General features: G+C 54.3%; 1 protein-coding gene and 1 pseudogene across 5 annotated transcripts in view; one reads left to right on the top strand and one right to left on the bottom strand.

Moving 5' to 3' along the window:
* Window positions 1-27,743, top strand: part of Abcc3 (ATP binding cassette subfamily C member 3) — a 40,402-nt gene that overhangs the window by 3,979 nt on the left and 8,680 nt on the right. For 2 of the 5 annotated variants that reach the window (XM_003467039.4, XM_013149523.3), the window contains exons 2-25: window positions 10,167-10,343; window positions 10,683-10,808; window positions 10,987-11,124; window positions 11,755-11,880; window positions 12,105-12,166; window positions 12,829-12,960; window positions 13,696-13,887; window positions 17,465-17,642; window positions 17,735-17,896; window positions 18,298-18,390; window positions 19,713-19,916; window positions 20,000-20,146; window positions 20,491-20,578; window positions 20,709-20,775; window positions 20,930-21,056; window positions 21,141-21,317; window positions 22,645-22,812; window positions 23,009-23,204; window positions 24,002-24,113; window positions 24,297-24,441; window positions 24,530-24,737; window positions 24,859-25,169; window positions 26,165-26,364; window positions 26,478-26,604. In XM_003467039.4, the coding sequence (XP_003467087.1) occupies window positions 10,167-10,343; window positions 10,683-10,808; window positions 10,987-11,124; window positions 11,755-11,880; window positions 12,105-12,166; window positions 12,829-12,960; window positions 13,696-13,887; window positions 17,465-17,642; window positions 17,735-17,896; window positions 18,298-18,390; window positions 19,713-19,916; window positions 20,000-20,146; window positions 20,491-20,578; window positions 20,709-20,775; window positions 20,930-21,056; window positions 21,141-21,317; window positions 22,645-22,812; window positions 23,009-23,204; window positions 24,002-24,113; window positions 24,297-24,441; window positions 24,530-24,737; window positions 24,859-25,169; window positions 26,165-26,364; window positions 26,478-26,604 (3,663 nt within the window). The other 3 variants (XR_010048273.1, XM_063251344.1, XR_001200630.2) reach the window with 3 other exon arrangements.
* LOC111755966 (small nucleolar RNA SNORA2/SNORA34 family) lies at window positions 9,242-9,366 on the bottom strand (annotated as a pseudogene).

Raw genomic sequence — 27,743 nt, 5'->3', positions numbered from 1 at the left:
GACCAGTTTCTCACATCCTGTGGGCCTGGGTGGAGGGCCAAGATTAGGGCAGGAAGTGGCCTTGAGGAGGGACATTGCCGAGTCTGCCTGCTGGCCCACACCAGAGCCGACCTTGGAGAACCTGCTGGCCTCCAGGGAGGTGGTTGGTCCCAGTAGGACCTAAGGTGGACCCTCAGGGGTTGGGCAGGGATGGAGGCCTGGGCTGTGTCCCCCCACTCCACTCACACTGGCATGCTACGGGGCTGCCCGGGGCGGGATCCCTGGGTATGGGGTGGCTGGCCTGACCCCCCCCTTCCTGCAGTTCTTGTTTGATGATCGGTCCAGGGGGCAGTGGCACAGGGATTAGAGGTAGGAAAGTGGCCAAACTCCAGATTTGATTTTGTTTCCTGACTGGATAGTCGGGTTTCTGGTCCAGTGTCTCCCCAGCCCCAGCTGGTCCCCTCCCCAATGCTGGCAGTGCCTTCCCCTGGTTCTGTGGGAAGTGGTATGGAAAGGTGGTGAGGCCAGGCTGGACTGCAGTACTGTTCCAGCTGACTGAGATGAAGGCCAGTGGGGGGCTTGGACTCCAGCTTTTCTGCCTGAGTTTAAATCCCACGTCAGCCAGGGTCTCTGGAGCCACAAACAGGACATGATCATCCTGGCATCCTCTAGAGCTCCATTAACTAAGTCTAACAGGGTCTGGCTCTTCCAGAGATTCCCTCTTCTGGCCCAGGCAGGTCAGCACAGAGTGGGGGAGGGGGAGGTGGGACTGTGCCCTCTCCTTCCTGTGCCTGCGTTGCTGCTGGGTAAACGATCTTGTCAGTCCTTGCGAGCTGCAGGGCACTGGCAGTCACCTCTCCTGCCCCACACGATTAAGGAAGTAATAACTGGTCCCGTGACAGAGGCCATCACAGGCTGGATCCAGGGCTGGGAAGTCCCTGGCAGAGCTCAGGCCGTGGGCTGCGGATCCCCACTGCCGCCTGCCATGGGTATCCTTGGGTCTGCAGGGGTCTCAGCTGCTGTGCCCACCAAGAGGCGTCTGCTGCAAGCAGTCCTTTCTGGACACCACACCCTCTATCTTATCAGCCCCATCTAGCCGTTTAATCCTGGGCAGCATTAAGGAAGCCCTTGTTGCCATGGAGACAGCGCCTGTGATGGTGGGGCGGGTCTGTTGGCCCGCATGCATCTCAAATCTTGCATCTGGTTCCCAGCTGGTGCTTTTCAGACAGGACTTCCGGGGAGACTGGGGAGCCAACCCCTCAACCTGTCCCACAGGGACCCGGGCAGATTGTGGGATCCAAGATGAGCTCCCCTGACCTGACCTGACCTTAACTTTCTGTGGGCTGCAGGGTCCTTTGCATGGCCAGGACCAGCTGTGGCCTTGGTACCAGGGAGAGAGCGTGGCATATTCTTGGGCATGTGGCTGCCAGTGCTAGACTTGGTTCCTCAGTCACTTAACTGTTTGCTCCTTCTTGGGGGGCGGCACTGAGGATCAATCCTAGGAGTGCTCTACCACTGTGCTCCTGCCCTACCCCAGCCCTTTTAATGTTTACTTCTTGTTCTGGTTTTTTTTTTTTTAGAAGGCAGCATTTAATCTTTACACCAGTGGACTGCTGGATTTCATGCCAGTGGACCCTTGCAGGATAATTCTTCCAAGCAACTGTACAATTTTTACTTCTTTTGAGACAGAGTCTCTTTAAGTCACCTGGGCTAGCCTTGAACTTGTGATCCTCCTGCCTTGGCCTCTAAAGTAGTTGGGCAAGTTGAATGTCTTGTCTTTGTCTGTTGCTGCTCCAGGCAATGCAGGGGACCATGTCCAGAAGAACACGTGTCCTCAGACAGCACGTGGTGAGACAGGGCACAAACACAAATGCCGTAACTCCAGGGCACAGAATCAGAGATGGAGATGAGTTTATGAAGAGGAGGAGAGCTAGTGTGTACAGACAGACAGACAGACAGCAGGGTAGGGGTGAGTTACGGCTTCAATTTAAAAGGTCAAGGCGAACATCTGGGAAAATGTGAGGTGTGAACATACCTATGGGAGATGAGGGCAAATTATGGGGCTACCAAGGGACAGCTGCCAGCAATGAGTGGATCGAAGGTCTGAAGACTGGCACAGAGGCCAAGGCTGGAGTGTACAGAGCAAGAGAGGTTGGTAGATGCGGTGAGCTTGAGCTAAGTGGATACCTGATACCCACGGGTTAAATGAGGAGGGTTCATTTAGGCTCACGGTTTCCATGGGTTTAGTCCATTGACAACTGGCTCCCCGGCCGGGTGCGGTGAAGGGTGTAACAGAGAAAAATGTTTGTGTCATGATGACCAGGAAGCTGAGGGAGAAGGGAGGATCTAGGCCAAGGATAATGAAGTATTGTGGTCCGGTTTAGGTTTCAAAAGTGTCTCTCATTAACTGCTGGGCTAGAAAAGAGTGGCAGGTTGAATGCAGGGTGACCAGAGAAAGCTGGAAAAGGAATCCAGATGGGGGAACACACAGGGAAAGTGGCTGGATTCTGCACAGGCTGGGATGTGTCAGGAGAAGTTGCCTTTTCATAGATAAGAACAATCCAATAAAATAGGTGTGGCGGCACAAGCCTGTAGTACCAGCCCTCCGGAAGCCATGGAAGAAGGGTGGCCATGAGTTTGAGATCAGTCTGGGCTATCTGGTGAGGTCAAGTCCAGACTGAACTATATAACAAAAGCCTGTTTCCAAAAAAAAAAAAAAAAAAAAAAAAAAAACCAACTATGGGGCAGTCTGCCCTGATCACCCCAACGTGGAATGTGTGGGGTTATGGAGGGACTGGATGTGGTTTGAAGAAAGGGTAAGTCAGAGGTGACCCCAAAGATTCTAGCCTAGAAAGGGCTTAAAAAAGGAACTGCCATTCACCAGTGCAGGCAGGCTAAAGAGGAGAGGACAATCCTGTCCTGGACCTGTTGCATAGATGTCCCATACTGTCCTACCAAGAGGTCAAGGATGAACCATGTAGGGACACAGGTGTGGATTGGTGTCCACTGCTACCTGGGACCCATTAAAGGAAAGGAGCTTGGTGGAACCCCTGAGGCCAAAGCCTCAAGGCCACCTTGTTGTGGTCACTTTGTAGGTGTCTATGAAGCGAAGTGACGTCCCAATAGCTTTTGCCAGGTTACTGGTTTCCTGCAGTGTTGCCTGGTTAAGTCTGGGTGTTTTAGCTCATTCTCCCCTTACTGGAGGAGGCTCACGTGTGGAAGACTGATAGATTGATTGGTTCAGTGGATTGAAGAAACTGGCCCTGGTTACAGAGCTCAAAAGTCACTGAGCCCTGTGAGCCTGCCTGGTGGCTGGCCCCGGATAAGGAGCAGAGAGTATGCGGCAGGGAGGCCTCCCTAGCAGGGCTGGTTGGAATGGGAGAGAAAGTGTTTATGCATCTGGATCTGTGTAGTGTTGTGTAACCTGGCTCCCCGTCTCAGGTCCACATTTGATGGGTGTTGTTGAACCCGCTGCCAAAGCTGGTGGAGTCTACCTTTCCCTTTATATCTCTGGAAGCTGTTCTTCCACAGCCTTTGGATAATGACTGTACACAGCCAGAGGATACAATTCTGGGAAAACGTCAGAGGACTTTCTCATCCTCTGTGAACTGGCTGCAAGGCCACACGGGGCAAAGCAAAGGACCAACCAACCGCCAGAGCTGGGTTCTCAGGAGATTCCCTGTAGAAAGGGACATTGGAAGTGTCCTGTGGTTGGGCTACCTAGGTGGGCTGGGTGGGCCTCGCCAAGTTGAAATGCAGGGTGGGCCTCTGTGTCCATCTGCTGTGTCACTGTGATAACGTACTAAAGAAATCACGACTCACTGGGTGTGGTGGTACATATTAATCATCCCAGCACTCAGGAGGCTGATTCAGAGAGTTTGGAGTTCACGGCCAAACTGGGCCACATCATGAGTTCAGGGCCAGCCTGAACTAAGAAGTGAGACCCTGTCTCAAAAAGAAGGAGGAGGAGAAAAGCAAGGAGGAAGAAGAGGAGGAAAAACCACAGTTAAAGGAGGAAGGTTTATTCTGGCTCAAGTTGCAGAGGATTCAGTCCAAGTCGGCTGGATCCACAGCGCTAGGCTGGTGGTGAGGCAGGGACGTCCTGGTGGAAGGGCTTGAGTAGGAGGCTGCTCACCTCACAGCAGCCAGGAAGCAGAGAAAAGGAAGGAGCCAGAGAGAAAGGGGCTGAGGCCAGACACAGCTCCCAAGGCCACACTGCCACGACCCGTGCCCTTCAGCTGGGCTCCACCGCCATTTCCATCTCCTCTGATAATGCCATCAATCTGGGGTCTCATTAGTGGATTAATCCACTTGCTGAAGTTAGAGCCCTCCTGACCCAATTGCTTCTCCAAAGCACATCAGCTGGCAAAAAGCCTTTAGCAAGTGAATTTTGGAGGGCCTTTCAAATCCAACGCATCACAGCGAAACACCTCGCGGAGTGAGACAGACGGAAGGTTTACCCTCGCACGCACTCTGAACCTGATGTCCAGGGAAAGGAGCCAGAAGGAAGACATGTCCCATACGGCTGACCTTACAGGAAGGTGCAAAATGGCAAAGCAAATCCATATTGGTAGAAGTCATAGAAAAGCCATAACAATGTGAAAGGCTGGAGTTGTAGCTCGGTGCAAAGGCCCTGGGTTCAGTCCCTCCCTAGTAACATTAAAAAACAAAACAAGGGCTGGGGATTTATCTCAGTGTCATAAGTGCCTGCCTGTCAAGCACAAGGTTGTTGAGTTCGATCCCCAGTACAAAAAAAAAAAAAAACAAAACAAAAAAAAGAACCCTGCAACCAGGGCACGCAGAAGTCCAGTTTCCTCTTGAGATATTTCATTAAGATAAAGAACTCAAACTCAGTGAGCCCCATAAGTGACAAAGAATGCTTTTTCAAAGCCAGACAGAGGCTTTGAATGCTGGACTTTGCCTTCGCAGTGGTGCTGGTCACTATTCAAGATAATTAGGATCTATCAATAAATGAAATAAAGGTTCTTTCCTCCAAGGATAATCCCTATCTCCAGGAAAAGATAAAAGGAAACATAATAAATAAGTAAATTGTAATGCATGTTAGGTGGTAGGTGATATAAGGAAAAAAGAGCAGAAGAGGTTAGGGTATTGGCAACACTGGGGGTGGGGTACAGGTGGCAGGATTAAAGAAGTGTCAGAAAGATAAGACACAGGGATGTGGGGGGAGCATTCCAGGAAGAGAACAGAACATGCAAAGGCCCTGTGGCCAGAATATGCCCAGCTTGTGCTCAGGAATAACAATAAGGCCAGAGGCCACAAAGGGGCAGGAGAGGCAGAGAGAGAGGGGTCATGGGCGAGAGGAGGGACACTAAATGGTCACTGTGCTCATCTTTGTAGGCTAAGAAAGGGCGCGTTTGAGTGGAGATGTCTGCTCAGCAGCTGGATGCAACACTGGGGACTTGAGGGGTGGAAGCAGGTGGCAGGTGCTTGGAGCCATCCCATGAGGCTGGGAGAGCATGCCAAGGTGGGGAATGCAGCTACAGAAAGTGGTCTTGGGACTTTGGAAGGGAACAGATCAGCACCCTGAGGGCAGGAGAGTGACATCAGAGTGACACAGGCCGGCTGGGAGGGGTAACCTGCAGGAGTGCCATGGTCCCATGAGCCCTGCAGAACCCCGGGCCCAGGGAAGCGAGGGGTTAGCACCTTGCTGAGTTCAAGTGGCTCAGAGAGGAGAAGCCAGGACTCAAGAGCCCCCAGCACCTGGAGTCCCCAGGTGTCCAGGGCGTGGGGGAGGGGCAGGAACATGGCAGAAGCCGGCTGGTCCTGCACGGGATGGAGATGTTGAGTACCAGGTGGCTGAGGACAGGTGGGAGCTGTCTGAGAGACAGCAGGAAGCGTGGGCCGAGGCTCGGGGCGGGGCTGAGCTGCTGGGGTGGCTTTGGGGTCTTCAGTGCCATCTGTGAACAGCAGGCAGCAGTGCCTGCTGGGAAGAAGAGGGAAGGGCAAGACGTCCCAGCAAAGGACGTCTGGTGGGCAGTGGGGATCCTGACAGGTAGGACCAGGAGAGGGTGGGTTCTGAGGGCACTGGAGGTTCAAGCCTAGGGAAGGGTCCTAGTGTCTGCCTCCTGCAGAGGATTCCTAAGTGACCAGGCTCCTCCAGGATCCCTCTGCAGTGAGCAAGTCCCTCCCCACACACTGGGTATCCATCAGCTCTTTGGTGGCTTAATTGGAAATACTGAAGCATGCCTATAGAGTCAGTACCTGGGAGGCTGAGGCAGGAGGATCTCAAGGTCAAAGCCAGACTGGACAACTTAGCAAGACCTTGTCTCAAAATAAAAAAATAACAGTAGTATCTGCCTAGCATGCACAAGGCCCTGGGTTTAATCCCTACCACTTTGACAACAAATAAATATAGAATCTAAAGGGCTGGAGGCATAGCTTAGTGGTAGAGTGCTTTTCTAGCATGCAAAAGGCCCTGGGTTCAATTGCAGTATTTTTTTTTTCGTTTTTTTTTTTTTTTTATTGATACCTGGGATCGAACTCACGACTGCCTGCTTGCAAGGCAGGTGCTTATGCCGCTAAGCTAAATCCCCAGCCCCTACAATTGCAGTATTGAGGGGGAAAAAATAGACAAAAAAGCTCCCAGAACCACCCCACGTTTGAAGAAAATCCCAATTTGAGTAACAGAAATCAAACCAAAGCATCAGAGAAACAAAAAAGGAAAAGCAGCTTTATGCGCACATATAAATTGGATAAAAATTAAAATGCAAATTGTTTAACTTGGCAGTTAGAAGGGAAGTGGTTATATCCTCAGGCAACAGTTGTCTTTAGGTAGATGGGATCGTGGGTGGTTTTCTTGTTATTTGTATTTTCTGAGCTTTCCATAAAGAACAGCTAATGCTTTGCAAGAAGAAGGAAAGAAAAAGATTAGTATGTCGGCAGCGTTGGAGGAAGCAATCTCAGTGAAACGTGTTTATGAATCAATTTTTCCTTCAGTCTCTTTCCCAAAAAAAATCTCTTAGGTACAATTATAGGAAGAAGCCAGGGACAGACCCGTCATGTGACCAACCACCCTTTGCCTAGGACAGACCAGTTTCCAGGACAGTCTTGCTTCAAATAAGACCAGCCACCCTAGACCTTGTAATTTGCAAAGATCTCTCCCCATCTGTAAATCTCAAGCCACCAGCAAGGTTGATAGGCAGGGTGTGGCCACTCTTATTTTAGAGGAAACCAAGGCTAAAGTCCAGGGGAACTGTTTGTCCCCTGGCTGGGAGAGATTTACAAATATGGGAGACCCAAACTGTGTGCCTGTCACACTGATAAGATAAAATTTAATTTAGAAAAAAGAGTGGAAATCTAGAATGACAGCGAGTCAAGGAGGGTACAAAGGGGCAGCAGGGATGGAAATATTTGCCGTCTTTATCGTGGGCGTGGTTTTGTGGGTATAAACAACCGGTTGATTTGGGCATTTTCAAGGCATGAGGCTGATTGCACCTGAATTGCACCTCAGGTAGGGGAGAGAAAGCCTCTGAGAAAGTGGGCCCAGCACTACTCCTGGGGACCCCTCCGGCCCACACCTGACCACCTCCTCCTGTACACGGTGTGGCCAAAACAGACGGTGTATCCAGAGAGCCTTTCCCACCCTTTCGTGGTGCAGGAAGGTTTATATTTGTAATACCAAAGGAAAGTTATTGGAATTCTAGTGAGTTAATTCCAATCTGCCGCTTCCAGTGTGACCCACGGTGAGAAAAAAGACACTGAGACATATATACAGGTGTGGGAGCCAAGGGGTCCTAAATCCAGACAAGATGGTGGTTCGCCGGAACAAAAGCTTCAACCCAGAGCCCGGCCCGGGTTTGTTAATTCTCCATGGGCAGTGGCTCAGGTACGAGTGACCATGAGAGCAGTGGGAAATGTTTGACTGCTGCGGCTACTGTGAGCTGGGCTGGGTAGGAGGCCTGAGGTCACCTCTGCAACGCGGAGTCCAAGACCGGCGAAGGGTAATCTGCATTACACAGCTGAGGCAGTGTTAATAATCCGGGCTCAGTGCTTCAGCTCTGATGCATGGTCCTGTTTGTCCTTGGAAATCACAGCCTCTTTCTCGAGGCTCGGTCCCAGCCAACCGCGCGGAGCATGGCTCTCCATCCCCCTTGGCTCAGTCACGTATTTAGGGAGTCACTGAGTGGTTGACACTGACCTGTCACCTTGCTTTAGAGATTACACAGCAGCTCCTCAGCTAACCCATATTTATATCACTTAAAGCCAATTGAAGGGACAAAGAAATAGCCCAGCCACCTCTGTACATATCAATACACAGAGACGGGCAAGTTTATCCAAAATGGAGACAGTTACTCTCCTTTTCAAGGAGAGTTGAGTAAAGTCATCTCTGTGGCTCCTAACAGGTGTACGTTTATTATTTTTTTATTTTAAAGAGAATAAAACAAAATAAGATGAAACAATGGATATTTGGTTTCAAAAACGAGACAGTAGGAAATCAGTCATATCATAGTTACAGTAATGCACACTGTTACCCCTAAATAGGTGCTCAGATCACCAGGCAGGCAGCATCAGGCAGACAGCACAAGCTCCAAGTACTTTGCTTACTTCAGTTGCCGTCATCTGAGAAATCCCAGGTGTGTGCCTTCCAATTTCCTCTGTATCTATGTCGCCCGAACTTGTTCTGGGTGAGATACAGGCATGTAAAATCCATTAAACAATAGAGCACTAAACTAACTGGTCTCACTACTTCATTGCGGTCCTGGCAGAGATTTCAGGTGCGCGGCTCCTAATTCCTTCTGCCTCTCTGGAACTTGTTCTGGGTGGGCTGGGCATCTGAGATTGCACCCCGCTCCTTCTCCTTCGTCTTGACATTTTCCTGTGTTCCTCCCAATCAGCCGGTTGCTGAGTCCCAGGTGCTTCCTGCATAGGCTGCCCATTCTGCAGTGCAGGGCATGGGGCCAGGCACCTGGCTCCTCCAATCCGAGGTTCCGGGGTGGCCAAGAGGTGCAGGGCAGCACTCATCAATGTCCGTCCCCCACATTGGTGGAAGAACCCTGGGGGAATGGTTTCAGCTCCTCTGGCCTGGCTTTTTGGGTATGGTGGGGGGCTCTTTTCCTCTGGCCCCTGGGGCAGGCTCACCGGGGTCCATGTCCTCTTCTGGGCCACTGTGGTGGGCTCACGTCCAGAGTGGGGCAAGTTGTTTCTTTCTAATGAATGGATCATTTCATTTCTCAAGTTCTGAAACAGGACTAGGGATTTAGCTCAGCAGCACAAGCACCTGCCTGGCATGTGCGAGGTTGAGAGTTGGAGCTCTGTTACCAAAAAAAAAGGTTCTGAAACAGCCAAAAGACCATAGAAAGATACCTCTTTAGGCTCCTGCTTGAAACCAACAGCTTCAGAAAACTGCCTGCCTTCATTCATGGCCATTACAATGTGTATTTAAATTAAAACAATTATTTCAGTAAAAGACACATGGCTAGCCAGGCTTGGTGGCACAAGCCTATAATCCCAGTACTCGGGAGGCTGAGGCAGGAGAACTTCTGCAAGCTGGAGGCCAACCTACGCTACAAAGTGAGTTCAAAACCAGCCTGAACTACATCATGAAACTCCAATCTCAAAAAACAACAAACAAAACCAAACAGATAATTAATTTCCTTCAAAATCTTCCCCCTTACTTCAAACACACTTTCCCATGGCCTTGCCACTGCCTGAAGTTCTAGAGTCCCCTTTCCTGAGGTTCTTTACAAGGTACGATCAAAAATCCAGTGAATGCTGTTACCTCGTGCCAGGCAAGGGGAAAGCAGGTAAACACTGGGCTGTGTTCCCACGCACCCTACTCATGACAGCTGGTACCGGGCGACTTCTGGCTCTTCCCCAAAATCGAAATGATCACAAAAAGTAAGTGTTGTTGAATCGATTCAGGATAACAAGGCAGATAAAGACATTCAGGAAAGAGAACATTCGGAACTTTTCCAGAAAGTGTTGAAGACAGTGGGATCAGTGTTCGAAGAGGGGTATTCTGAGCGGGGTTCACAGTAATGCGTGCTTCACAGCAATAAATCTTTTAGTGTAAAGCTTCCCTGTATTTTCCAATCCCACCGTGTACACACCTGGCCTCTCGCCCGCCCCCTCAGCCCGAGAGCCTTCCTAGGGAAGCCACTTTCCTGAAGATCAAACCAGCTCCCCAGGAGGCTGCCACCTCACTGGACTGTCCTCTTTGTCCCCAGGACTCCAACCTGTCCGTGTACACAGACAGCCCAGACCTCACTCCCTGCTTCCAGAACTCGCTGCTGGCCTGGGTCCCCTGCATCTATCTGTGGGTTGCCCTGCCCTTCGACCTGCTCTACCTGAGGCACCACCACAATGGCTACATCGTCCTCTCCCACCTGTCCAGGCTCAAGACGGTCAGGGCTCAGGGGTCTCCTCCTGGTGGGGTGGCACCCCAAACTCACCCCCCCCACCCAACAGCTGGACTGTGTCCCCTGCCTCACCTGCCCTGCAGCTCTGGGCCATGGTTGCAGCCAGCCAAGACATGTTCCCTCCCTGGGGAAGTCACTTGCCGTTCAGTCCCAATGGAGCTTCCCACCCCACCCCAGGGAGCTTCTGCCCAGAGCCACTTCCGGACTGGGTCCAGGTCTAGACAGGTCTGGTGGTTTCTGATGGCTTCAGGAGCAAAGCTCCTTCCCCAGGAGAGACTGTCCCGCCTCTAGGAATGGGAGCTCCAACTTGTGCCCTGTCCACAGGCTGTGGGCGTCCTGCTGTGGTGCGTCTCATGGGCAGACCTCTTCTACTCCTTCCACGGCATGGTCCATGGCAGACCCCCTGCCCCAGTCTTCTTTATCACCCCCCTAGTGGTGGGAATCACCATGGTCAGTGTGGGGCCCCGGAGGTGGGTGGGTTGGACCCATGGGCTGTGGATGGCAATGGGAGAGCTGTGGGCTCTGGGGAGAAGGCGGGTGCCCCGGGAAGAGGAGGGGGGTTTGACTCTCCAAGCCATATAGGGTGCACGTCCAGATATGTGGATCCAGGGCTGTGCTCCCCACACAGGTGCTGGCCACTCTGCTGATCCAGTATGAGCGGCTGCGTGGGGTACGGTCTTCTGGGGTCCTCATCATCTTCTGGTTCCTGTGTGTAATCTGTGCCATTGTCCCCTTCCGCTCTAAGATCCTTTCTGCCAGGGCGGAGGTAAGTGTTGGGGGCGGGGCACCTGCAGAGGTGCTTTCGCCCACCCCAGCCCCAGGACCTCCTCTGTTTTGTTTCTCAATGGCTACATTTCAGTGGAGAGGCAGGCGGAAGAGGGGTCAAAGATGCTACACTGTTGGATGCTCTTGGGAACACAAAAGGCACCCTGCCCCCAGTGCAGTGTCTGCCTGGGGTGCTGGGGTCAGTGCATAAAAAGCCCCCCACCATCTGCTGTTCTGTTCTCCTTTCTGGTCTCCTGGCCTTCCTTCTGCTCTTGATGGTGGGGGGCTGTGACCCCCATTCTTTCCAAACCATCCCTGACCCCCTGTGGGATCCTGGCATGGTACTTAACCCTTCATGACCTCGAGTCCTCATTGCAAAGAAGTTTCTCTGGCTGTAGGCTGTGCCCTGGTACAGGGCAAGTGCTGGCAAGTGCCTGGTGCCTTACTTGGCCACAGTCCCCACGATCCTTCCCCTCCTTCCAGAATCCTCTAGATGAGGCCCCCGAGGACCCCCAGGGCTGCCTTCAACCCAAAGAAGCCCAGAAAACTCTCTCACCCCAAGAAGGGGATCTCTAGGGCCTGGGCTGCAGGCAGGGCCTCCAAGCCTCCTGGTGTCTTCGGCTCTCCCCAGGGGACCATCTCAGACCCCTTCCGCTTCACCACCTTCTACATCTACTTTGCCCTGGTGCTGTCCGCCCTCATCCTGTCCTGCTTCAGAGAGAAGTCGCCACTTTTCTCCCCGAAGAGTTCAGACCCTGTGAGTTTGTCCTGGAGGGTGTGGGGTTCCATGGGGAGTGTCGGGGGCTCCATAGCTTGCTCCTCAAACCAGCCCATATCAGCAACCCCCATTCCTCCAAAAAGAGGGCCACAATCTGTAAACTGAGGCTGGGAGCAGGAAGCAGTGAGGCCCTCCCTTTACCTGCTCCGCTTTGAGGAGTTGGGGAACACCACTGATTCCCTATTCCATTCTCATGCCCCTAGAACCCCTGCCCAGAGGCCAGTGCTGGCTTCCTGTCGCGCCTGTGTTTCTGGTGGTTCACAAGGTGAGCTGCCCTCTTGCTCCAAGCTGGACCACAGGGAGGGAGAGATGCAGGAGAGGAAGGACAGGAACTTGAGGTGGCCTTGCTCGTGTCCCCACCCCAGGACCCAGCTGGGCAAGATTAGGGATGTCAGGGCTGGCGGCTGAGCATGCACAGAGACCAGGCCTGGCCCAGCTGTGCTCGTGGGCTAGAAGCCAACCCTGCATCTGGCAGCCGCAGGGACAGACCCAGGGACCGGAAGAGACCCTAATCTGTACTGAGCCCTTCTGTCTGGGAGATACTGCAGCTTGTCATCTCCTCGGCTGCCCCTCGGAGTGGCTTGAGCAGGATAATTGTGTCTGTGACCTGGTGACAACTGATTAACCTCATAGCACCAGAAACACCTGAGGCCGGGGCTGAATCTGGGGCTGAATCCCTCTCACCCAACAAGGAGTTTATCACCAGAGCCTGGGGACAGATGGGGCCCCTGGAGAGGAGGATGGGAGGAGGGGACAGCACTGAAATCTGTTGCCTGTGGGGGCATTGGAGACACCTCCCCTTCTCCAAGCGCCTGAGGAAGATTCCCACTTTCTGGAGACCTTCGGGGCTGTGGAGACCCTGGCCCAATTCAGTTGCTAAATTCTGAGCCTTCGAGGGGCTCTCTGTCCCCTCCCCCACCCACATAGGCTGGCCATCCTCGGCTACCGGCGTCCCCTGGAAGAAAAGGACCTCTGGTCCTTGAACGAGGACGACTGTTCCCACCGAGTGGTGCAGCAGATGCTGGAGGCCTGGCAGAAGCAGGAAAGACAAACAGCAGGGTGAGGCCTTCCCCGGGGCCCCCTGACTGCAACCACTCAGGACAGCGCTGGCCGGGGCCTGCTGTCCCAGGCGCTGTCCTTGGGACTGAGGGAACATGTTTAATCTCTCACAGCCCCAGAGTGCCTGTTCTGTTGCCCCTGTGAGACACAGGGGAACACTGAGGCACCAGAGGTCTAATGCTGTCCCCAGCTGGTGGTGTCAGAGCTGGCCCAGAAGTCCTGCTCCCACCACTGCCCTCTCCTGCCTGAGCTCAGGCCCCCTCCTTTCTGCGTCCTGGCTGGAATCTCCCCATCCGCACACCCACTGCCCTGCTGACCAGTCCAGGCTGACTCAGCCCGGCACCCCCTGCTGGCCACTGGCTGTCGGAGGCACTAGGGATTCAGGCTCTGGTAGCAGCATCTTGGCTTTCATGGCTTGGGAGGGCCTTCTCCACTCTCACCCTGTTCCACTGCCAGACTAGGCCATTGGCTGCCCTGTCCCCCTCGGATCCTCCTGGGAGCCACCCCTGGGGAGGCAGGGAGGGCCACAGGCTTGGGAGAGCAGGGCCGATTGTCTGTCTGCCCCTCAGAAACCCTCCCATAGCTGCCCACAGGGTCACCTGGGAATCCTCGTGCCGTTTGTCCCCTGCCCACCCAGTTCTGAAGGCCAGAGGGACGGCTCCCCTTCCTCAGTGCCAGCCCTTGGACTCAGAGACCTGGTGTCCACTCCTCTCCTGCCCCTTCCTCCCCAACCAGGTCCGAAGCTGCAGAAGCTCTTGGGAAGAAAGTCTGCGTGGAGGGCGAGGTGCTGCTGGGGGACCGACCCCAGGCCCAGCAGCCCTCCTTCCTGTGGGTCCTGCTGACCACCTTCAGCTCCAACCTACTCATCAGCGCCTGCTTCAAGCTGATCCAGGACCTGCTCAGCTTCGTCAACCCGCAGCTGCTCAGGTCTCGCCTCTTGGCCTCCCTGGCGCTGCCCCTATGGCTGGGCCCTGGGGTGCAGAACAACAGACAGGAAAAGGTCCCCCAGCCTGTCTCGGCTTCCCGTGTGGCCTTTAGCGAGTGGCACTGCCTCTGCACCGCTGCTTCCCCGCAGGCATTCCACTTATACTTGGGGGTGCACACCGAAGAGTGGGCTTGGGTTCCTTCCAAGGCTTCTCTCCGGAGGTAACCCTTTTCTGGTTGACAAATGCCAAAGCAGACCTCTGGTGCGGACAGGAGTCAGATCTGTGTACCGAGGTCTAAATTCCAGCTATGCTGTTCTTCCTGCCACCACTGGGCTCTGTTATTTGCCACACAAGAGCCTGGAGCCCAAGGCCAGGGTGGTGAGGAGAACTGCCCCGCGCTGAGCCTCCAGCCCCTGCCTTCCTCGTGCATATTCATTCATTCATTCGGCAAATATTTAATAAGCCTCCAGGGGCCAGAATACTGCCAGTCACCAAGGTTGCAGAGATAACAAGATGCAGTCTTTAGGTCTTATGGGAGAAACCAAGCAGAATTCAGTGAGAGGGAAAGGTGCACCAGAGGTCTGAGAAACCCCAGGAAGGGCCCTTGCCAGCCCAAGAGCTTATCAGGTTTGGAAACACAGGTGGGCAGGTGTAGGAGGAGGGGAAGGGCAGATGCTGTGTGACTCAGGACTCCAGGGGCCCTCACCCTCTTTGGAGCAAAGGGCGCGGAGGGAGGGGCAGGAAGCAGAGGGAGTGTTTGCCCTGGCAAGAGTGAAAGCCAGGGCAGGGCAGCTGGCTTGCACTGAGGAAGGATGGCCCTGCCAGCCATGTGGGAAGTGCAGGGCAGGGTTGCTGGGTGGAAATGGGCCAAGCAGGTCAGATGGGCATCAGGCATCTGGGACCGGACTCAGAAACTAATGGGTGTGTGCTGGGGTGGGGGCTAGCTGAGCTCAGCCTAGGTACCTGAAGGACACTGGACTTTTTTTCACAAGATGATGAGCTTAGGAGCAGAATGAAGCAGAGGCTAGGCATGGGATAAGGTGGTGAACTGAGTCCTGGCCATGAGGGTCAGAGGTGTTGGTGAGCCCAGGTTCCCTGCTAGCTGGAGAGCATATCAGCAGAGCTGTTATCTGGGTATGGTGCTCAGCTTTGCTGAAGAGCCTACGGAAGGAGACAGGGGGTACCCAGCAGAGCCCCAGAGATCCTGATGGGTACAGGGAGAGACCTGGGTGTTCCCAGAAGCTGGGCACAGAAACTGGAATGTGGCAGAGCACAGGCTCCAGTGTAGAAAGCTGACCCTGGGCAGACATGGAGCTGGTGAGAGACTGCTGAGGACAAAGGCTGAGTTAGAGGGGACGGGGACCACCTGCAGTGTGGCCAGCGGTGTGGAAGTCCAGAAAGCCAATAGAAAGGGAAGTGCGTAGTTTGAAAGAGCTGCCCTAGTACATTAGCACCAGCCAATGGCGTGAAGCAAACAGAAACGCATTCCCAAAATTCAGGAGGCCACAGGTCCAAAACCAAGAGAGGGCCGAGCTGGCTCTCTCCAGAGGTTGTGGATGAGGCCTCATCACCTGCCTCTCCCAAGGTAGCAGCTGTGACCAGCAGTCCTCGTGTCCACACCCTATAACAGTGCCCTTCCTTCCCACCTGTGCCTCTGTCATCACCTGGCCTTCTCTGTGCATGTAGACACCTGCTCCCATGTGACCTCATCCTAGTTACAACCCCAGGACCTGTGTCCAGATGAGACCACATCTGTAGGCACAGGGATCAGGCCCTGAGCATTCTGGGAGACACACTCAACCCCTAGAGAAGGGGTGACTTGGCTCTGGGATGGATGGCTGGCCCCGTGTGCCTAAGCTTCACCCCACCGTGGAGAGAGCAGCCTGAGGCTGGGAGGTTACTGAGGATTGCACCCCCCAGGCCTGCTCCTGCAGAGGTGGTTGGGACCCAGGGCTGGGGAGGCAGGACTGGGCTTGCCATGCAGAAGAGACACTCTCTCTTCCAAGGCAGGAGCAAAGGGTGTGGGCCAGTGTACGGAGGGAAGTTTGTGGGTGACCAGGGATGGTTACATGGGAAGATTGAGAGCTGCAGAGAAGGGCAGGGCAAAGGCATGGGGTCAGGAGTTAGAAGGGGGAGGAAGAAGGTCAGGAAGAGGAGGTGGACAAGGGCCCAGAAGGTGTCGGGAAGTTGGGTTTGAGGAACGAGAGTCTGGTGGCCTGGTGACTTCTCCAGAACATTCTGCAGCTCAAGAAAGCCTACTCTAACAATGTGGCACTGCTTCCTGCCACACGGTTTAGGGAGGTGACAGGCACCAGTAGTGTTAGTATACACCTATGATCACAGCATTCCAGGAGGCTGAGGCAAGAACATTGCAAGTTCAACATTGTAATCCCCAATATTGATTTCAGTCATCCAAGTATTGTAATCCTCTTTTTAGTTTTCCTCACAATCCAAAAAGTTACATTTGTAGTCTCATTGAGACCTTATTGGAATCCCAGCACATTAATTCCAGTCTACCACCACCAGTGCAACCCACGGGGAGAGTAAAGACACCAAGACAGATTCCAAATTAAGGGCAGCCAGGGGGTCCTAAGTCCAATCCCGTGAGGACATGTGGGCAAAGGCCCTGATCCTAGGCCTCTCCCAGCATTTATTATCTTGTTAAGAAGTGGGGTGGTTCAGGGATGAGTGACAGTGAGGATGGCAGGAATTATATGAGGAACTTGAGCTGGCTGGCCAGGTGAGAGAAAGAGATATGCAGAAGGAAAAATTCACATAATCTAATTAAGATAGCAATGGAGGGCTGGGGATCTAGCTCGGCGGCATAAGTGCCTGCCTGGCAAGTGCACAGTCCTGAGTTCGATCCCTGGTACCAAAAAAAAAAAAAAAAGATAGCGATGGAATCGTTTTGAGAGGCTGTGGCTTTGGTTTCTGGTATGTACTCTTGTGCCCTGGGGAGTCACAGCCTCTTTTCCTTGAGGCTCATACCCAGTTGACATTCTAGGGGCTGACTGGCTCTAACATCCCACTGTGCTCATATCCTGTACGGAGAACACTATGTGAGGAAACAGGACTGACTGTTGGCTTTAGAGATTACACCAGCACCTCTGCTGTCCTTATTTACAATGCTTAGAGCTGATTGAAGAGAGAAGGAACTACCATAGCCAGCTCTCTACATATCAGTATAAGGAAATAAGTCGCCAAATAATCAAAGTCTCAGTAATGGTTTTGCATTCAAGGGGAGTCTCTGGAGTTGTCTCCCACCCCTGGGCAACGTAGCGAAATCCTGTCTCAACGTAAAAAAAAAAAAAAAAGAAAGAAAAAAAAATTTTTTTAGAGGCTGGGGATGTACCCCATGTGAAGGTCCTGGTTTCAATTCCCAGTTTTGCAAAGAAAAAAAAGAGAGAAAAAGAAAGAAAGGAGAGACTGGGTAGGCCTGGTAGGGAGTATGACAGAGGGCCAGCCAGCAGGGCCCATGGGTACAGGGAAGGGGACCCTGAGATCTGGCCCAGGTGGGGCTGAGGGGACAGGGAAGGCCGGGTGCCCCCTCATGGCTTCCTCCCTCCCCGCCCCTACAGCATGTTGATCCAGTTCATCTCCAACCCCGAGGCCCCCTCCTGGTGGGGCTTCCTGCTGGCTGGACTGATGTTTGTCTGTGCCTTGGTACAGACCCTGATCCTACACCAGTATTACCACTGCATCTTTGTGTCGGCCCTAAGGGTCCGCACGGGGGTCATCGGCGTCATCTACAGGAAGGTGAGCGGGAGCCCGGCGCTACATGGAGACTTCCCTGGGGCAGTTCAGCACAGGCTCACAAGCCTGGCCCACCCTGTGCTGTCCCCCGGCAGGCGCTGGTCATCACCAACTCAGTCAAACGTGAGTCCACAGTGGGAGAAATAGTCAACCTCATGTCGGTGGATGCTCAGCGATTCATGGATGTCTTCCCCTTCCTCAACCTGCTGTGGGCAACTCCGCTGCAGGTCATCCTGGCCATCTACTTCCTCTGGCAGGTGACACTTCAGTCTTGACCCAGCTCTCCTGCTGCAGAAGGGGCGACGCGCTCAGTCTGGGTCATGCACATCAGAGCTCCCCTAGGTAGTGGGGGACGTGGCTGCTGGCACCTGCCATGGAGCCTTTTCTGCCCGGTGCTATGACCCTACCTCCCAAATCTGGGAGCCGTGGGACTTGGAGACAGTACGCGTGTGGTGCCATTGTCTGTCTGCTTGCTTGGCTTTTGGGTATATCCTGACACGTTTCTAGGTCTGCTGTCTGTCGTCGTTATCTGATGGCTGCTGCCCCTGGTTTTCTGTCCTGGCTGGCTGGCTGGCATGTTTCAGGTCTCTGTTGGGTTCTGTGTGTTGAGCTGGGTTATCCGTCCATCGGTCTTATTGGCCTCCCTGTGCCTCCCCAGATCCTGGGTCCCTCTGTCCTGGCTGGCGTGGGGCTCATGGTCCTGCTGATCCCACTCAATGGCGCTGTGGCCATGAAGATGCACGCTTACCAGGTGGGTGCTGTTGGAGACCCCCACATCGGGCCAGGCGCCCCCCTCTTCACTTCCTGGAGTCTGAGGATGGGCGCCCACAAGCCACCTGCACAAACCTTAGCTCCATCCGCCTGCCCCATAGACCAAGGCCAGGGCACATTACCAAAGTCTGGAGTCCAGCAGTGCTAGGACTTGAACCCAGGCCTTATGAGAACTTTCCCTACTATGCTGTGTACCATTGCATAGATGGACAGTCATTTAGTCCACTTGCAAACATTTACAGAAGTCCTGAGCAGCTTCCCACTGCACGTAGATTAAAAGATCAGCACCCTAAGCCCACCCACTGGGCTCCCTCCTACCTCGTGAGTCCTCAGCCCCTTGGTATAGTTCAGTTTCAGCCAAGTTGGCCTTTTCCCTCGTGTACCCCTTTGTTTTGTCTTGTTCTGTTCTGTTGAGGCACAGTCTTGCTGTATAGTTCAGGCTGGCCCTGAACTCACCACGTAGCCGAAGCTGGCCTCAAACTCATGGTGATCTTCCTGCCTTGGCCAAGTGCAGGGATTACAGGCGTGCAGCATCACAGTTCTGTGTTCCTCTGGACCACCACTCGCACGATTCCCTCTGTCTAACCCTCCCATGAGGCCTAACTCCTTTCCTCCCCCACCCTGACATAAACTGGCTTTCTCCAGAGGTCCCCTTGGTACCCTATCCCACCCCATTATTCTTGCTTAGCACTCTCCTATTTCCCCTTAGGGTACACATCACAATTTGTGATTAAGCAATTATTCGGGTAATTGTTTCTTATTACCTGCATCAGCTGTGTGAGGCAGAGTAGACACTGGCAAGGCTGGAAATGGATAAATTGGGGCTGGGGATTTAGCTCAGCAACGTAAGCACCTGCCTGGCAAGTGGGAGGTTGTGAGTTTGATCCCCAAGCCCCACCCCACCCCACCCCCAAAAAAAAGAAAAGAAAGAAAGAAAATGGATAAATTATTGTGAGAGGCAGAACGTCCGGTTCAGGGCTGAAGGAACCCAGACACGAGTGATCCAGACCCTCGGGAAGCTCCAGGTCTGACTGGTGATAAGGACAGGGCCGGCGATGGGAGCTGAGGGGAGTACGGGGCACTTTAGAAATCTGTGGTCAGCGATGGTGGCACTGAGAGTGGAACTGACTTTCCCAGGCAGGGGATGCAGGTAGGAAGGGATGGGGTGGGCACCCCGGCCTGGCAGGGAGGTGGAGGCAGCAGGAGGATGGCGTGAAGCAGTGGCCACCATGCACGAGGACATGGTGAAGGAGGTCAGGGGAGGGGGCTGGATGTGTCACTGCTGCTCACCGCACTGCACAGGTGAAACAGATGAACTTGAAGGACTCACGCATCAAGCTGATGACAGAAATCTTGGGAGGCATCAAGGTGCTGAAGCTGTATGCCTGGGAGCCCAGCTTCCTGCAGCAGGTGGAGGGCATCCGGCAGGGTGAGCTCCAGCTGCTACGCAAGGGCACCTACCTCCAAGCCGTCTCCACCTTCATCTGGGTCTGCACCCCCTTCCTGGTGAGCTTGCTGCCGGGGCCGGGCCGATGCCTCCTGCCTGGCCAGCCCAGGCCCCACCTGACGCCCACTCCCACGCTCCCCAGGTGACCCTGATCACCCTCGGGGTGTACGTGTGTGTGGACCAGGACAACGTGCTGGACGCCGAGAAGGCCTTTGTGTCCTTGGCCTTGTTCAACATCTTAAAGAATCCCCTCAACATGCTGCCAAGGTTAATCAGTGGTCTGACCCAGGTAACCCAGGCAGGGCTGAGCTGTTGCTAGAGTTAGGGTGGGCGGTGAGGTCAGAAAGGGTCCCTAGGGTAGGGCTGTTTAGTGAGAGTCCCTGGAGTCAGAGGAGGCTAAGAGGGTTGTTTGGAGAGACAGCCTCTGAATTCCAGCTGGGACCTTATCTTTGAGAAGAAGGAGCCATGGAAGGCTCGGGCACCAGAAAGAGCCCAGCAGCTGTGAGTGGGCCCTTGGTGGGGGATGGGGGGATGACAACCCTGCTTAGCCCAGGAAGCTGGGGACCAAGCAAGGGCTGCAGGGGTGGGGGATGGGAGGAGCAGCCTCTGGCGCTGACTGACACCCTCTCGCAGGCCAACGTGTCTCTGAAACGGATTCAGCATTTCCTGAGCCAGGATGAAATTGACCCCCAGTGTGTGGAGAGAAAGACCATCTCGCCAGGTCTGGAAATCTTCACCTTGGCTCCCCCTGCCACTCTGCCCCTTCCCCAGGGACCTGCCCCTGTCCTCAGCCCCACTCCACCTACTTCCCAACCCTGGGCACCCTGACCCTGTGCGCTTGGCTCTCCCAGGCTACACCATCACCATTCATGGTGGCACCTTCACTTGGGCCCAGGACCTGCCCCCAACCCTGCACAGGTACCCACAGAGGGCAGGAGGCCAGATCAACAGTTTCACCCCACTTCCTGTCCACTGGCAATGCAAGGAGGGAGGGAGGAAGCGGAGGGTCTGCCTGTCATAGCCTGGGGACCAAATAGGATCCCAGCCTCTAACTGGGGCTCCTTGCTCCCAGCCTCGATATCCAGATCCGGAAAGGGGCTCTCGTGGCCGTAGTGGGGCCCGTGGGCTGTGGGAAGTCCTCGCTGATCTCTGCTCTGCTGGGAGAGATGGAGAAGCTGGAAGGCACAGTGTCTGTGAAGGTGAGAGGCTAAGGGCTCCCGGCAAGGGTGTGAGGCCTGGTCAGGCCATGGACAAGCCCCAAAGGGACCTTCTTTTGTGGCCAGGGTTCTGTGGCCTACGTGCCCCAGCTGGCATGGATCCAGAACTGTACACTTCAGGAAAATGTGCTGTTCGGCCAAGCCATGAACCCTAAGCGCTACCAGCAGGCGCTGGAGGCCTGTGCCCTGTTAGCTGACCTGAAGATGCTGCCTGGTGGAGACCAGACGGAGATCGGAGAGAAGGTACGGAGTCCCTTCCCAACCCTCATTCACTCTTTTCCCAGTGGTGTAACATCATGTCCAGCTCCATGCTGGGCCCTGGGGAAGCAGGTCTATGACCAGGAGAGGCTGACTCATGAACAGCTGGGGCTGTAGAATTCCCTGGAGCCCGGGGAAGGCCTGTGCAGGGTACAGGGAGGGCACCGAAGGGAAGCCTTCGTGAGGAAAGGCATTGCAGGAGCTGAATCTTAATAACTGAGGAAGAAGCCAGGTGTGCTTGTAATTGCAACACTTGGGAGGCGGAGGCAGGAGGATTGCTGTGAGTTCAAGGCCCACCTGACCTGCATGGTGAGAACCTATCTCAAAAAGACCAAAAACAAACAAAACAAAACAACCGAGAAAGAAACACCGTCTATCCATCCACCCACTCATCACTATGCAGTCCAAACTGGCTTTGAACTTGTTATGTAGCCCAGGCCTCAAACTCAAAATCTTCCTGCCTCAGCTCCCTAACTGCTAGGATCACATTCATGGGCCACCACGCCCTGCTTAACTTTTATTTTGTTTTATTTTATTTTTTATTGAGGCAGGATCTCACTATGGAGTTCAATTTGTTCTTGAACTCACTAAACAGCTGGGGCTCACTTCAAAATCACAGCAATCCTCCTGTCTCAGCCTCCCAAGTGCTTCGATTACAGGCAAATACCACCATACCTGGCCTCTTAGTTTATTTTTAGTTGAAGCAAAGTCCATACAACATAAAAAGTACCACCATATTTCAACCTGTGGTCTGGTCACATTACATGCATTCGAAGTGTCACACAACAATCTCCAAGAACCTTTTTGTCTTGCCAAGCTGGAAGTCTGTCCCCACTGGACGGTCACTGTCCAGGGCTCCTCCTCTGCCAAAGTCCTCAGCTTCTTGGAATTCAGTTACTACTCTGGGCACCCCATGTTGGTGGATTCCCACGTCGCTCGTCTTCTCGTGACTAGCTTATCCCACGTAGCACAGCATCCCCAAGGTGTGGCCACAAGCCTCGTGCTAGCGTCTCGTGCTTCTCGGGCTGGGTGGTATCCAGTGTATCACTGGCCACTTGCCATTCATCCATCCACAGATCCTGGGGTGGCTGGGGCCACCTGCCAGAGAGAAGGAGGCCTCGGCTATCCAGGAGGACTCTGAGAGTCACTGCCCCTTGCTTGGTGGCCCTCAGCTCCCCCGTCAGCTGGACACCCTATGAAAGGAAGATCCAGAGGCCCGCCCTGCTGTGCGGCCACATCATTCCCTGTCTCCCTGGGCCAGTCCGCCTTGGATCCAGCACTTCCCTCTTCCTCCCCCTCCTCCTTCCTCCAGGGCATTAACCTCTCTGGGGGCCAGCGGCAGCGGGTCAGTCTGGCCCGAGCCGTTTACAGCAACGCTGACATTTTTTTGCTGGACGACCCACTGTCAGCCGTGGACTCCCACGTGGCGAAACACATCTTCGACCACGTGATTGGGCCAGAAGGCGTGCTGGCGGGCAAGGTGAGGCCGCAGGATAGGAGCCAGGGCTACCCTCTAGGAGGAACCTGGTGGGAGGCTGAGGGGCTCAGGTGAGACCTGAGATGCATACCCCAGAGGCACTGAGCAGCCCATGGGGCGCACAGGGTGTGTCCTGGGTGTCCCCACCTGTTCCCCCTGGCACACACTGAGGGCCAACAGCCTGCTGCTTTCTCCACAGACCCGGGTGTTGGTGACACATGGCATCAGCTTCCTGCCCCAGACGGACTTCATCATAGTGATGGCCGATGGGCAGGTGTCTGAAATGGGCCCCTACTCAGAGCTGATGCAGCGCGATGGCAGCTTTGCCAACTTCCTCCGCAACTACACATTTGATGAGGGCCCGGTGGAGGAGCAGCAGGTGCTCCACAGGATGGGTACGCGCCACCCTGGCCCTTCCAAATCCCACACCTGAGGCCTCTTGGGAAAGCCGGGCCATCTGTGGGACAGTCAGACCGGATGTCACGAGAGGGAAAGCGAACTGGACGTAGCTAAGTCCCACTTCCTCCTCTTCCCAGTCAGATCTTGGGTCAGCAGTTCAAGCCTCCCAGTCTGTCTTCCTTCCGTCAGGAGAAGCAATGGGCTCAGGCCCAAACTGCTTGATGGATACACTGTTTAACAAATGTGCAAGTGTTTAGTAAAAACATTTACTTATCCACCAAGATTTATTGAACAATCACTGAGACCAGGCAATGTTCTTGGACAGAAAACGGTGAGCAAATAAAACCTCCCTGTCCTCAGGGCTCCCAACTGCAGACTCTGGGTTGGCTCAGGGCCCTTTCCTGAGCTCCTCACCCACTGCCTTGAGCGTCTGCCAAGTGCCCTGCACCAGGCAAGGCGCTTGACCCACACCCTTCCTGCTCTGGTCATCACAGAGACGCCATGTGCCAGGTAGCATGACTGGTCATTTTTTTCCTGCACCTTTCTTTCCTGGTCGTGCAGCCAGGAAGTGGGATGGTAGCTCAGCCTGTCTGAGGCTAGAGCTCACGTCCCAGCCTTGACATTTGAGTCCCTTCCCTGTAGTGCCTGGAGCAACCATTCTATGCTGGCTTTCTGGGTACCCTTCCAAACCCTCTCATCCTTGCTCATGTCTGTCGGTCAGAACCCCTCACTGGAGTGGAAGTGGGGTGTGGGGTGATAGGCAGCATCATGCACCCTCCTCTCCCCTCTGCAGCCTTGGAAAATGGCGATGAGGAGGTGCTGCTGATTGAGGACACACTTAGCACCCACACAGACGTGACGGACACTGAGCCGGCCCTGTTCCAGGTCCAGAAGCAGCTCATGAGGTGAGCCCTTGAGAGCCCCCAGCCCTGCCCCCACAAGGCTGCAGCAGGACTCCGAGCCCTGGCAGTGGGGTACAGTTGGGCACCCCCCTTAGCCTCCACCCTGGAGGGAGGGGTTGCCACTGTCAGTGGGGGAGTGTAAGTGTCAGAGGCTACTGGCCTGGGTCTGACCTGCTGCATCCCCAGGCAGCTGAGCACCATGTCTTCTGACGGGGAGGGCCAGGCTCGGCCTGTGCTTCGGAGACACCAGAGTGCATCAGAGGCCGAGCAGGTGGCAAAGGCGAAGGAGACCGGAACACTCATCCAGGAGGAGAAGGCAGAGACGGGCACGGTGAGTAGGGTGGACACGGGTGGCCATGAGCAGGCCCCAGCAGCTCATGGAGTCCTCTGTCCCCAACTGCCTCGGCTACCGCCTGCAGGTGAAGCTGAGTGTGTTCTGGGATTATGCCAAGGCTGTGGGGCTCTGGACCACGCTGGCTATCTGTGTCCTGTACACCGGCCAAAGTGCAGCCTCCATCGGGGCCAATGTGTGGCTCAGCGAATGGACCAACGAGGCCACCATGGACAGCAGGCAGAACAACACTTCCCTGAGGCTGGGCGTCTATGCTGCCCTGGGGATTCTGCAAGGTGAGCTCCTCCAACCAGGAGCCACATCCCTGACTCTCCTTTAGCTCTGTGCCACCCCCAGCCACATTGCTGCCCTCCAGGCCTGCCCTGCTCCCCGGTGACCTCTCTGCCACCTTCACAGGGGTCCTGGTGATGCTCTCGGCTTTCACCATGGCAATGGGAGGCGTTCAGGCTGCGTGCCTGCTGCACCACAGGCTGCTGCAGAACAAGATGCAGTCCCCGCAGTCCTTCTACGACACCACGCCCTCTGGCCGCATCCTCAACCGCTTCTCCAGGGACATCTATGTCATTGATGAACTTCTGGCCCCGACCATCCTCATGCTGTTCAATTCATTGTACACCTCCCTCTCCATCCTGGTGATCATCGTGGCCAGCACACCGCTCTTCCTGGTGGTCATCGTGCCTCTCGCTGTGTTCTATGGCTTTGTGCAGGTGCCTGGGTGTGATGTGGGCGGGGCTTTGATGTGGGCGGGGCTTGGTGTGGACGGGGCTTGGTGTGGGCGGGGCTCTGGTTTGGGCCCCTTGCAGGTGTGGGCTTTTGATGTGGGTGGGCTGTGATGTGGGTGGGCTCTAATGTGGGCGGGGCTTTTTGAGGACTGCTGACCAGGAAGTGTAGGGTGGGATGCATTGTTTAGTTAGGAACTGTGGTCAGTTACTTTACTTCCTTGAAATTCCTTTTTAACTTTCCTGTAAAGATAGATTGCTAGAGCCTACCTCATCGTGTCACTTGTGATCATAAACTGTGTTCTTATACATTGATTGGCCCTGGGTTTCCTTCTTTTTAGCCGTTTTGTAGTAAAATAGTGTTCACCGCCTGGGATACAGTATTCCTGCCCTTTTATCCACATCTAAACATGCAGTGTCTAAGCCGGTTAGTCCCTGGGGCTCCTGCTCCTCCATGAGGCGTGACCAGTGAGGGTGGGGGTCCCCCAGGGAAAGAGACAGTGAAGAAAGAATCATGTTTTTGAGGGACTAAAGTGGAAACAACAAGGTAGAAGGGCTTTTCCAGAAAAAGGATCCAAAGTTACCTCGTTTTTGGAAGTCTTACAAAATCGTTTGACTGAATACATTACCGAGGCCCTGGGTGGAGCTGGGTATTTAACCACTTAAGAGGCTGAAGTCAATGCTGGGGCCCAGATGCACTGGCGGCCTGAGGAGCAGTCCAGGAGGCAGGAGCTAGGAGGAAAGCAGGGAGGGCTCTGGGGAGGAAGTGGCGGGGCAGAGGAAGCTGAACACAGGGAAAGGCTAGAACGAACATCAAGATGCTGAGCCTCCCACTGAAGGAAGGAGAAGGCACTGAAGCCTCTTGGGGCGAGTGGCGCTGGCTGGGAAGAGGCCCAGGTGCATGGGAGGCTTGGAGGATGGACAGGACTGAGCTGGGGGTTCCACGGCCCTGACCCGTCACGCTCTTTCCTCTTCCCCATCAGCGTTTCTATGTGGCCACATCCCGGCAGCTCAAGCGACTGGAGTCCATCAGCCGCTCACCCATCTACTCCCACTTTTCGGAGACGGTGACTGGCACCAGCGTCATCCGGGCATATGGCCGTACCGAGGACTTCAAGGTCCTCAGTGACATTAAGGTGGATACCAACCAGAAGAGCTGCTACTCCTCCATCGCCTCCAACCGGTCAGAAGCCTCCTCTTCCAGGACTGCTGGCAGCTCTCTACCTAAAGGGAAAGCGGGTTCACCCCATACCTGGTCTCATCTCCTCTTCTCTCCTCCTGGTTGGCCCCCTGCAGGTGGCTGGGCGTCCATGTAGAGTTTGTGGGGAACTGCGTGGTGCTCTTCGCTGCCCTGTTTGCGGTGATTGGGAGGAACAGCCTGAGTCCGGGGCTCGTGGGCCTTTCTGTATCCTATGCCCTACAGGTATACGAAGCCCGGGACCCTGAGCAGAGCCCCAACTGGGTGGCCTTTTCTGCTCAATATGGGGATAGTGCAGGTTCTAATCTCAGGCACTGTGAGCTCACAGACTTGGGGAGACCCTTGTACCAGAGAGTAAGACCTTGTCATGGGAAGAACAAAACACAGGGGAGTGTCCCCCAAGATTGGAGAAGCAATCTTGGAGGTCAGCCCCAAAAGACAAACAGAACTGATGTCTGGGCAAAATGTAGTTTGACCAGACAGAAGTCTTGCCCCAGGGGAGCATAGGGCCAAGGTATACTTCCTGTGAATGTGGGAGAAAGGATTGTCACCCTCCTTGGATCTGTCTACATGCAAGGATTCAGCCAGCAGCAGATGGGAAATATTTATGAAAAAAAATTCAAAAACTTCCCCTGAAAAAGCAAGACTTAAATTTGCGGTGGCAGGTACTACACTGAATCCTTGCAAATGGATGGATGCGTAGGCATCCTATCGGGTGTTCTCAGTCCTCTAGACAGGATTTCAAGCAACTGGAGGGTGGGCAGAGGTTACATGCAAACACTACACCATTTTATACAAGAGACTTGAACATCTGTGGGTTTAAAATCTTCAAGGGGCCCTGGTTACCAAGGAACAATTTGCAGATCAGCTGACAGGAGCCGGGCTGCAGGTGAGGCAGGTCATTCTGACACCAGCCTAAATTGCCAGAGACTTATGTAACTGCAAATAGAATTCGAGTAGAGCAGAGCGAATTGTTAATGCCTTGGGTGGCTTGAATCTCGAATGCTTTGCTGAACAAAAGGCAAAAACCAGGCAGGCCAGGCTTCTCAAACGTTCATGTATGCGGGCCACCTGGAGAGCTCGTTAAAACCTACATGCTGATTCACCAGGTCTAGCGTGGAGCTCAGGATTCTGCATTTCTACCAAGACTTCTTTGGAACACAAAGGGTGGTGCCTGGGTTGGGACCTGCTATTTTCTGGGAGCTTGTTAGAAATGGAGACTTTCAGGTTCCCCCTCCGACCCACTGAGTCAGAAGCTGCATCTTAACAGAAATCTCTCGGGAGGCTTATCCATATTTGAGTTTGACAAGGTGTGAGGCAGTCCTCCCTTAGGTCTGCTTCGTCACTGCCTGAGGCACAGTCTG

Source organism: Cavia porcellus, unplaced genomic scaffold (assembly GCF_034190915.1).
Source record: "Cavia porcellus strain 051 isolate PalLab524CR breed Dunkin Hartley unplaced genomic scaffold, mCavPor4.1 scaffold_6, whole genome shotgun sequence".
In the NCBI taxonomy this organism is placed as follows: domain Eukaryota; kingdom Metazoa; phylum Chordata; class Mammalia; order Rodentia; family Caviidae; genus Cavia; species Cavia porcellus.
The sequence above is the reverse complement of the archived record's forward strand: the minus strand, read 5'-3'. Positions and strand labels throughout refer to the sequence as shown.